This window comes from Amphiura filiformis, chromosome 18 (genome assembly GCF_039555335.1).
Source record: "Amphiura filiformis chromosome 18, Afil_fr2py, whole genome shotgun sequence".
Classification (NCBI taxonomy): domain Eukaryota; kingdom Metazoa; phylum Echinodermata; class Ophiuroidea; order Amphilepidida; family Amphiuridae; genus Amphiura; species Amphiura filiformis.
In genome coordinates this window covers 60059056-60071375 of record NC_092645.1, presented here as the reverse complement: position 1 = coordinate 60071375, position 12320 = coordinate 60059056, and the positions used below count along the sequence as shown (strand labels likewise).

General features: G+C 37.3%; 1 protein-coding gene across 1 annotated transcript in view; it reads right to left on the bottom strand.

Moving 5' to 3' along the window:
• The window catches only part of LOC140138884 (uncharacterized), a 76588-nt gene that overhangs the window by 52633 nt on the left and 11635 nt on the right, over positions 1-12320 (bottom strand). Inside the window, exons 6-12 of the mRNA XM_072160664.1 lie at positions 11810-11964; positions 9294-9489; positions 8453-8581; positions 7424-7521; positions 6733-6830; positions 4932-5125; positions 3317-3463 (exon numbers count right to left, since the gene is read on the bottom strand). Of these exons, the coding sequence (XP_072016765.1) occupies positions 3317-3463; positions 4932-5125; positions 6733-6830; positions 7424-7521; positions 8453-8581; positions 9294-9489; positions 11810-11964 (1017 nt within the window). The remainder of the gene's footprint in view (positions 1-3316; positions 3464-4931; positions 5126-6732; positions 6831-7423; positions 7522-8452; positions 8582-9293; positions 9490-11809; positions 11965-12320) is intronic.

The window sequence follows — 12320 nt, the reverse complement described above, 5'->3', positions numbered from 1 at the left end:
GCAGTTTATACTATCTATCAGAATCAAAATCAAATCAATTCCTTGATGATGGTAACCCATGGGGTAGGTTATGTTTAGACTTATAGTAGGGATGCCCACTGTCCATACAGTTTCCACTAGAACGATTTTTCATTTACTGTGTGCGTGCACTCACACACGTATTGTCTATGGAGAAACTGATCGATACAAGAAATCCCAGGCCTGTTAAATGGCGTACATACTTGTTTTTGATCCAAATGTAGGCCTATATCAGGGTGTTTCAAGAAATTCCTGATTCCACGGAAAACATTAACCAAACTTTTTCCTGATTGGTCAGTAAATAGAGAGGACCTTCCTCCATGCAGAGATCAACTTTTTTTAATGAAAAATTTAATGAGATGAGAACTACAACAGGTTGAAGTGACACCATTCCGTGCATCAGGTGTTCAAATGCAATTATTTCCGAATTTGGAGTGAATCAGACAAGCAAACTTACATAGTCATAAAATGTAACTATTTTTGAAGACAAAATGTACAGGATGTTAAGAAATTTAAGAATGTTTAAGCCTACCGCATGCCCATCTCAAATCATGCACTTCTCACTGCCATGTCCATTTCATATGCTATCCATCATGGCTTCCATGCACACACAGTGTATTGCTCAATGTATTAAAGATAACCTTTGAGTTGGAGCAAATTTCTCAAAATTGGTAGTGATTAATATTACCAAACTTATGCCATGATGAAATATAATAATTTTTGAAGATAAAATGTGCTGACCGTAAAAGATTGAACAATGTTTAAGACTACCGCCATTCATTTGAAATAATGCACTTATTGTTCATCTCCTCTATGGAGATATTTTCCATGGCGGCCATCTATGATCATGCTTATGGTTTCACCAAACAAACCATGGGTTTTGAGGTCTTATATTTTTTGTTGTATGTCAACAAAATCGATTAAATTTTCAGGATGATCTTATTTTCATGTTGTTATAAGCAAATATAATGTTCCAGATAACGCTAGTTAATAAATACATTAAGAAAAAGTACCTTAAAATTGCACTTTCTGTTAGTAATCCTTTTGGACTTTAACTTTTTAACATGTTCTAGCAGCCCTATATAAAACCGTAACACTCAAAAGGCCATATCTCTGGAATGAAACGTCCGATTAAGATTATTTAAACGCCAAAATGTTTCTTTCATCAATTCCCAGCCAATAAGTTAGGTCTGAATCAATTTAAAAGTACTTCAATTTTTAGTGGACATGCCTACTTATAGGTCCATATGCACAAAAGAGTTAGACCGGGTCTAAAGTTATACCTGGTCTAAGCAGAATTTAGTTCCACCAGGAATGGACCTTTACTATTATTTCCTTCCTAAAGCAGCTAGCAAATTTTAAAGATTTAAATGCAAAGTTAAAAAATAATGCAAAAGAAAATGTAAGGGAAAATGTCCTTTCTCCTGGTATTAAATTTCACTTAGACCAGGTCTAACTTTAGACCCGGTCTAACTCTTTTGTGCATACGGACCTTAGTGAATATCCACCATTAATATGGACAGCGTGGGTTTAACACCTTTCCTATGAGTTACATGTTTAATTATGGCTTTCTGTGAACATAACTGACATGTTTACATTCCCTGCAAAGGATGACTCTAAATCCTACACACTGCCCACATCTGGGGATTCCCCTTCCCTGTACAGCCATGATGCCACTATAAGACAAGAATGGTATTCAATTATTCACAATGTCCGTTTTGGTTGAATTACAAAACCGTTTATAAGAAATAACCATATGAACTGTCTGGTGAAAGCATGGTTAACCCTGTCTTCAAAAAGGTTTCTGAATGCCTCAAGTTACTCTACCGGCATTCTCACATTCTCAATCAAACTTTGCGCAAAAATCTTAGTTCCGCTTTGATTCAGTGCCACATGGATTGCTGTTGCACATCTTGGTATAGTGGCCTCACTCAGAACCACAAAAATAAGTTGCAAATTGCTCAAAATAAGGTTGCTTGTTACATCTTGAAACTTTCTCCCAGCGATCACATTGGGCAACATGAGCTAAACCTTGTGAATCTCTTGAAAATTTGTGACAGAGTTAAACAGCTGAGGCTTAATCATGTCTTTAACATCTACCATTGTCAAGGTGCACTTTATCGTAATCAGTATTTCACTAGAATATCAAATGCTCACTCTTATGGAACCAGATCAAGTGAATTTAATTGCATTGTTCCTAGGGTAAAAGGTATTGCTTCAAACACATTCTACTATAAAGCCATTTTGGACTGGAATGCACTCCCATCAAACATCAAGGGATTGCATACCAAGTCTGCTTTTAAGCAAAGTGTCAAACAATATCTGACCAGTAACTCTCTCAGTCAAGAGATGTTTGATTTCACTCTGAAGGCATTTTTTTGTTTCCCTTTTGTTCTCTCATATTTTCTTGGGACCCCATCGCAAATAAGCTTGCCTTTTCTGCGGGCTTAATGGGTTATCCCGGCTTGTCATTTTTTTTGTCTGTGTGTCCTGATCCTAAATGGCTTTGTGGCTGATTATAAAACCTCACAACTTTACGACCAACTATATTTGGGATGAAATAATTCTTGCAGCTAATGGCAATCTTGATCCTGGGCAAGGAAATCATGATGACAATAACTATTGGCTTAAATTGCCTCCTTGGCCTGATTGGATCACATTGTGTCGCATAATGGGCTACCAACTATGGAACAAGTTACCTGATGAATGCATGATTTAATTTGTTGTCACCTGTTAGTGAGATTAATGTCATGTCATCCATTGGGGTGTATGAATCAGGGTTGGCCAGTTATTTGACTGACTATATGAGTTTTTGCCACTTTGCTGGCAAAAACCGTACCCTAGCCAGGTGGGTGTGTAAATCTATATAATTTTCTTAATTAATGATTTATTTATTTATTAATTAATTAATTAATAAATTATATTATTCTATTATTATCCGAGTAGTGATTATTATATAAAAATACGTATACATACATGATACATAAGTACATGTATGATACATCAACTTCATTTAACTCTAGAATACAATATCGGGTTTTGACCAGATTTGACCACTTTTGTCCGGTTTTGACCGGTTTAAACCTGGTTTTAACCGCTTTGTGAACAAAACAGGTATTGACCAGTCAAAAGTCCAACCCTGGTATGAATTTCAACTGGACTAGCCCCAATAAATCACTTACCACCAATCCTCTCCCCTCCAACAGGTAATGGAATAGCCCCTTATAATAAATCACTTACCACCAATCCTCTCCCCTCCAACTGGTAATGGAATAGCCCCTTATAATAAATCACTTACCACCAATCCTCTCCCCTCCAACAGGTAATGGTTCCGGCTTTGTAGTAATGCCCTGAGTCGCATCTATGTTAACACAATAAAATGGACAGAGTAGGCCTTCAGTAGACAGAACCAGCAACAGAGGCACAGGGGGAAGCTGTTTCTCACCTGAGGAAAGTAAACATCAAAATTGGATTTAATCCCTTGAATTTATCACAACTGTAAATGTGACATGATCTGGTCCATGGGGGCCAAAGGAGGCATATTTGAAAATTGAGTTACTGTAATTATTACATTATACATTCAACATGCTATCATTTACTGAAAACACCAAAGGTCTAGCATACTTGGTTCTAAAGTTATGAAGCTTTTTGATGTCTGTTTTTTATGTATTTTATTGTTTTTTACTCCATATTTTTACCTGTATCGCAGTTTCAAATTCGCCGCCTTTGGCCCCCATGGACCAGATCGTGTCACAAATACAGTCCAACCTGCCTTATCTGGGCCCTTTAATATGAATCTCTCTGTTATCTAGCCATACCATCTTCATAGTAAAACATGTTTAAACCATTCAGCAAATTACTTCAGCGGTGTCCCTCTGCCCTGTCTGATAATCACGTATAAAGAACAAGGTCATGCGTTGCTACGCAGCTTCACCAGCAAATGAGGTGCCGATGTGATGATGACATGATTTTTTTTAGCCAATCAGAATTTCACTTCCAAAAATACCATAAACTGCGCAAAATTTACAGACCGCTGAAGTTCTCTGCTGAAAACTATAAATATAATTGAATACCTGAGTGGAAGAAGGGCCCAACTCCAATTTTTTACAAAAATGAGTTAGACCCAGCATTTTATTGCCAGCAGACCTTTCTTCCTTGTGTGTGAAAGATGAGCCAAAATCCCCTCTCTAAATAATCTTCCACGTACACTTAATCATGGTTTTCATGGAAGAAAGGCCCAACTCCATGGAGTTGGGCCCTTCTTCCACAAATATAGGGTTAAAGAGGAATTTTGTTCATCCATGAAATCTGCTTTTCACTACAATAAATTTTCTTGCTAACATATCACATGAGTTCTACTTGTGCAATTAATGGTGATTACCTAATTTCTGTAGCTATTTATAACACAGAACTGGCACTTGCAGTATATTAGTGGAAGAAGGGCCCAACTCCAGCTCAGTATTAAGACCTGTACCGTTGCCATGGAAACATCATATATAATTTTGAATGTATGTACTATTGTATGTTCATGTATTAAAGGTCCCCTGAAGATGAAAACATTCTGTCTATAAAACTTTTCCAAATATTAAGTTTTTTCTTAATATCTCAAAAACAGTTTTGATGGAGTTGGGCCCTTCTTCCACTCAGGTATTCAATTAAGTTACCATCATTCAGTGTTTTTCTCCCTATATTAAATATTCTTTTGTGACATCCCAATGTTAGCACTTCAGACAATCAATGCAGAATTGCACATAATTCACTTATCAAAATGTTTACTAATCCAGCCTATGCTTGGTCCCATCATGGCCAGACAAAAGAGGTCGGAGTGTGATGCGAATAATCAAGATTTAATAAAACTATGTGCATTTTTACATGAACCTTATATTCTACATAATTGTCTACTTATTTCTCACCCATTTTAATGACCACATGTGAGTTATATGACAGTGCCACACCCAGAGGAAAAGTATCTTCATTATCACACAAAGGCATCTCAACTCTTGCTGCATCATCCAGAGTCCAGATCTCCCATTTGGATTTGTCTGTTTCTTGCTTGCCTAATACAACAGCCTCCATTGCATTGCTGGAGCAGGCTATCATCAGATCCCTGCAGGAAGGAAGAGAGAGACAAACATAAAACACATTCCTGGCACTAATAAAGTTTTCATATCAAGGCTAATTATAATCCTGGCATTAAGGGATCTGGAATGAGCATTTTGAGCGTTTCGACGGTATTTTTTGTGGGACATGAGAGCACATCAGACATATCTAATTGCATTCTGAATAAGAAGAATGTCTTTATGATATCAAATAATTTTCATTTTTTGAAATTCACGATATAATACAAATTTTATGGCAAATTATTAAAATTTGATATTTTTCACATTTTTGATATAACAGTCCTCGAAGTAAATTTTATAAATCTAATGACACTTTCTTAAAGTGTATGTAGCTGGGAGGAAAAGCAGACGATCAACTGAAAATTTTGACCTTTCATATTGAAGATATGGATTTTTTTCCCAAAAAGACCTAATTTTTTTTTGATGTTTTGGGAAAAAAATCCATATCTTCAATACGAAAGGTCAAAATTTTCAATTGATCGTCGGCTTTTCATCTCACCTACATATACTTTAAGTATAAATCATCAGATTTATAAAGTTTACTTCGAGTACTGTTAAATATCAAAAATATCAATTTTAATCATTTGCCATAAAATGTGTATTACATTGCGAATTTCAAAAATCAAAATTATTTGATATCAGAAGGACATTCTTCGTATTCAGAATGCAATTCGATATGTCTGATGTGCTCCAATTAGGCAATTAGGCAGTTTGCTCCTGGGACGGGCAAAATTAATGCCTTTTGACAGATGGTATATTATAAATTTTATGTTTTGAGAAGCTAAATGACCTTTTAAGTAGACCAAATTTGTAGGAGAAGGCCATATCAGCACATATTTGAACTATTTGAACCCCCAATGGGCTTTAGATGTCTGATAACTGTTTTAAAGGTCAAATTAGGACAGGCAATTTTATTCAAATGACGGGCAACCCTCAATTTCTAGCTAAGACCCTGATGCTGATGAATTAATTGGCATAAGGGTACATGGATGTAAGTGGGCCCAAGAAAGAAGGTCAAGGTCAAAATTTGGAAGAGAGCAGAACACATTTCAAAGATCTGTGTTTGAGGAAAATGACATTTGACCTCTGTTGACCTCGATTTTATTTCGGGCATATATTCGCCTGGTATCAAGGATTCCACCCACCAAGTTTGGGCCCGATCAGAAATTTGAAATTTTGACCTTTGACCTTGACCTCCGATGACCTTTCAAACCACCCCATAAACGTGGATTGCCCGATATCTATCTATATCCGAAATATCGGAATGATGCGTCGAAGTGTGGCGAAACGCATAGCCGGACAGACAGACAGACAGACAGACAGAGCTCATTATTTTATTAGTAAAGATATGTAAATTCATAATAAATGCCCCTTAGGTAAACCACATAAAAAATAAGACTTTGTTAAATGCCCTGGGCGCTTATTAGAATGAATACGGTAAGCCCTTTTTGGAAGCACGAAATACCTAGTGTATGCAGCTTCCACCAATAAATACCCCCTACCCCTCTGACCACCAAAACAGAAAAGAAATATTTTATTTTGCTTTCCCTATAAGAAAGCCTGCTTTCACGCCCTGGTTGTATGCGTGACGTACCATTTATCAAGCAGCTGCATGAAGTAGTGAGGGTATCTCTCTTCTCCACTCCCAAAACAGACATCCTCAAAGTTCATAAAAGATGTGGGTTGATCTTTCTGGCATGGATAAGAAGAAGGAAAATCACCATTAACATTCATCTAAACATGTCAACTGTCTTCTTTTTGGATGTCATAAAAATTCTAAATGTCAGCATTTTTGCAGATCACAAGTCTTTGGTAAGTTGATTAATATGCAAATAATAAAGTACCTGAAGTCATCATGTTCTATGATGGTACTGGTGGAAGAATGGTTTCTTCTGTATGACAAGGCAGGGTTATAATATATTTACATATATGGAAACCTACACTAACTGATGTTGAATCCCCAGGTCTCCTGAATACTTGGTTGTAAAGTTATGAACCATTTTTTATGTTTTTTTATTTATTATTTTTGCCTATATCTCAGTTTCATTATTGCTGACTTTAGCCTGATTGGACCATATCTGGTCACAAATGATCCAACTAAATCATATTCTACCATAAGTTGACAACATGTCGTTTGTCCCATTTGTGATAAATCCATGTATTGTGACATATATAGGTCAAGATGCATCTTATACTGGACTGTCTGGTCAGACTATAATAAGCAGTCAATATTGTATCTTAAAATTGAAAGTAAACATAATTTATAATTAATTTATGTTTCTTACTGGTGCTGAAACAATAATCAAGTTGGGTTGAAGTGCGTCTTCTGCATCAATATAGGCTGCAGCAAAGATATAGGTAGACAACCAGGAGATATCCACAACTGAAAAGAAACAACAATAATCATCAAGAATTAATTCACAAAAAACTGGAAAACAATTCTTATCATCTAAGACTGAATTACAAACACTAGTTTGCTTTTGCAATCAGGACAAAGGAGCGGCATGATTAGTTGCTGACCTGCACAGTATAGTATTTTCGGTCTGGTTGACAGGACGTCATACGCAAACTTGTCTTTTTAATTTGGTCTCAAATTATAGTTGAATGCAGCAGTCATATACCATATTGTCTGCAATAAACGCCCCGGGGTGTTTCATTTTTCCAAAATGGGAGCATTTATTAGAAGTGAATTTTCAGTTTAAAAAATTAAAATCAGGTTCAATTTCCCGATTGTGCTCCTGTAGACAGGAGGGATTTACGACTATACTACTACTGACGGCGGCACCCACAGAATCGTGTGGAAAACGATATTTTCGAGATAAATACAACAAAATTACACCAGTAAAATAAATGCATCATCAAGCAAGAATCAGATGAAATTAATGAAATTCTACCATAATTAGGCAATGAAATGGATGGAAGTTTGAGTCATAATAGGTTTTGTCCATGCAATTTAGCTATCGTCACTGACATGACTGATGCAAGTTTTAAGCTTACTCACATGATATGGCATGGAAATGTTTGCATTTTTGTCAATTTTTCATTAACAAATTGGGAGAGGGCCGTGTGAGGGCGTTTATTACAGACAATACAGTAGGCATACCATGGCATGTTTTCAGTGTTATTCCCTCAAATAATATGGTGCCAATTTCAGCACAATGCAATCCAAATCAGAATTACTGTCACACTTATATAGCTATTACTTGGTCCCACAATGGTGAGGTTAGATTGTACACAATCATTTGTTCTGCAAATTACTTGCATTATCCACTAAATGAGTTACCCAAGTAACAAATAAAACAAACAGCGAATACCTTTGACTGGTTCATCAATGAAGTCTGGTGCTGCTATGTGTTTCTTTTGCTGCATGCCGTGATTGTATTGCACCAACGTCCCAGCTGCTGTACCAACTACTATCTGCTTGCCTTTGGGGCTCCAACATACTGTACAACAAATAACAAAATGCTAATTAAAACACTGAATGCACATTTATTTTATTTGTTTAGATTAGGTGTGGAACATGGTGGCATATGTTACAAGTAGACCAACTTGAATCAATGACAATCTTTTTGCTGAAAATTTCTTTCAGAAAGCTACCACATTGTTGTTTGCTCTCTGTATTCTTTGGAGTGGCAAATCTCAAGAAAATCTGTGTCAATGCCGGCACACAGGCTTTGCACCCTGTTGCTGAACCGCCATGATTGTTGTGAAACAATCAACAATGTGCAATTTGCTATGCTTACTAACAAGATACGGCACATTGATGCACCCTCAGCAGTTATACATCATGTCAGTAAAATGGTAAAATACTTGATGATATGATAATCATTTGCATGTCTCATCTGTCAAACACAAGTTTATCAACATGGGGTGCAACACTGATTAATACCACATCTGATGGTACACATTTATCATCTTGTGGAATTAAGTATTCAACTTTATGCAGACCATGCAGACGACATTAGTCTAACAGTTGATGTTTTTATAAAATAGCATTAATTTATAAGGACGGCTTCAAAACTCAACCGCCCATTCTGCCTGGTTGGAGCTGGTTACTACTGTTCTAAACAATGGAACGTGGTTCAACCGTCATCAACCGGCAGTCAAGTTTTGAAGCTGCCCCTAATATGGTGCTGAAAAATATGGTCTACTCACTTGCTCTACATCCATTCTCTTTTGGTAAACTAGCAGTCATTTTCAAATCTCCTGTGCAATCCCAAAATGCCAAGCTGCCATCAGAGAGACAAGTAGCAAACATAAGGGGTACCCCAGGGTTCCATTTGAGGTCCACCATAAAACAATCAGTCTCTTTGGATAACGTGGTGCTTGCAAAAGGGGCTGTGGTAGTACTCTGTGATAGACAAAATTATTTAATTTAGTAACTTATTGTACTGGCAACAATGGCTGATCTTATCCCTCTATAAAATCTTACAACTTGAAAGCAAAACCACTGTGCATGCATGCGACCCATGTGATGCCATGACAAAATCCGCCCAAGTCATACAGGCATACTTCTCAAACAGTTCTCGTTGGCCAGGTCAGCAAGACATGTGGCTACCGGTTGGTCATCTAGTGCTTGCCATACGAGGGGTCTAAGGTTGAATCCCGGGGGTGCCAAGTAACTTCTTTGTTTATCTTCTCTCCTTTTCCGTTCCTTCTCGTTAGCCCAAAACCACTTTTAGCATTAAGGTTAAATAATATGATACACTGTAATGATACTTTTTCCTGGATCACATTAAAAATCTAGCAAGAGTCAGTCACATCACTAAATTACTGAAAACCACCTACTTGAGGGGTTAATGGAGGAGCCCCCTATCTGCATTATGTCAGCTGTACAATATAGAATACAGCAATTGTTAAATGTCTGCAGGACAGCTATTGTACATAGACTTTGATGTGAGATGCATTCTTGTTTGTTTACTGAAATTAGAACCGATGGCAAAATATGCCCTAAATGAGTCTTAAAAAGTGATTTTTTGCACAGAATTGTACAGAATTTTACCTTTTTTTACACTTTTGCTGGGATCATTGAATGGGCTTTTAAAGGAGGTCTTTTTTCATAATTCTAGCGTCCTATTGTCTGATTGTGATGATTCACCATGGCAGCGAAATTACAGCGCTTTGAATCCTTCAAGATCTAGCTGGAAAAAGGCGCTATATTTATCTATATAAATTTATTTTATTTTAATTTTATTTTTATGACATTTATCAATAGATATCCACGAAAAAAGCTTATTCCCAAAATTTCAGTTGATTCAGATTTTTGCATTTGCGACTTATGCATGGTTATGTGTATTACACTGATCCAAAGGCCACTGTGTTGAATTAAGTTCTGGTACACCAGAACGTAACCCAAATATAGCGATATTTTTGCTAAACAAATTAATCTGGAAGTAATTTTTTGTACATAAATATTACATAGCCAGTGGTATAAAAATCTCAACGTTTTTTGACATAAGTGGGGGATGAGGCTGTGGATCACGAAATGCCCTTTTAAGCATCTGCATTGATAATCAGGTTGAATACCATGCACCTGCGTGTGAAGTCTTACCTTTCTGGTGAGTACTCTAACATCATAGAGATCTAACTTGAGTCCAGTGTGACTGGCATAGCACACAGATAATATCAGGTTGAATACCATGCACCTGCGTGTGAAGTCTTACCTTTCTGGTGAGTACTCTAACATCATAGAGATGTAACTTGAGTCCAGTGTGACTGGCATAGCACACAGATAATATCAGGTTGAATACCATGCACCTGCGTGTGAAGTCTTACCTTTCTGGTGAGTACTCTAACATCATAGAGATCTAACTTGAGTCCAGTGTGACTGGCATAGCACACAGATAATATCAGGTTGAATACCATGCACCTGCGTGTGAAGTCTTACCTTTCTGGTGAGTACTCTAACATCATAGAGATCTAACTTGAGTCCAGTGTGACTGGCATAGCACACAGATAATATCAGGTTGAATACCATGCACCTGCGAGGGAAGTCTTACCTTTCTGGTGAGTACCCTAACATCATAGAGATGTAACTTGAGTCCAGTGTGACTGGCATAGCACACAGATAATATCAGGTTGAATACCATGCACCTGCGTGTGAAGTCTTACCTTTCTGGTGAGTACTCTAACATCATAGAGATCTAACTTGAGTCCAGTGTGACTGGCATAGCACACAGATAATATCAGGTTGAATACCATGCACCTGCGTGTGAAGTCTTACCTTTCTGGTGAGTACTCTAACATCATAGAGATGTAACTTGAGTCCAGTGTGACTGGCATAGCACACAGATAATATCAGGTTGAATACCATGCACCTGCGTGTGAAGTCTTACCTTTCTGGTGAGTACTCTAACATCATAGAGATCTAACTTGAGTCCAGTGTGACTGGCATAGCACACAGATAATATCAGGTTGAATACCATGCACCTGCGTGTGAAGTCTTACCTTTCTGGTGAGTACCCTAACATCATAGAGATGTAACTTGAGTCCAGTGTGACTGGCATAGCACACAGATAATATCAGGTTGAATACCATGCACCTGCGAGGGAAGTCTTACCTTTCTGGTGAGTACTCTAACATCATAGAGATCTAACTTGAGTCCAGTGTGACTGGCATAGCACACAGATAATATCAGGTTGAATACCATGCACCTGCGTGTGAAGTCTTACCTTTCTGGTGAGTACTCTAACATCATAGAGATCTAACTTGAGTCCAGTGTGACTGGCATAGCACACAGATAATATCAGCTCATCACCATTCAATGCAATGTGAAGAGGTTTGTGGGCAAGAGGCACACGCTCACATCCAAAGGATTCCACAGTTACTGTAATTATATAGCAAATTCAAATATATGTTATTCAGCTGGCTACAAATGTTTAGGTAGTAGTTTCACCTAAAGAAACACATACAATGTACCCTTTGTTATTCACCTTTGGAATAGGAAGGACAGATTTTTTGAAAAATTTAGAAAGAAAGATCAAGTTACACCACTTTCATCACACATGGAATGGATGGAGGATTGTAAATTGTAAGTGCTGACAGACAGCATTGTGATCAATAACCCTATAAAGACACAATTTGCATATTGTATTTTCAAACAGGGGCTTGTCCCTTCATTGTCACTTACAATGAGGGGTAAATTTTCATGAAATGGACCCAAGGTTTGAAGTGGTCAAGTAT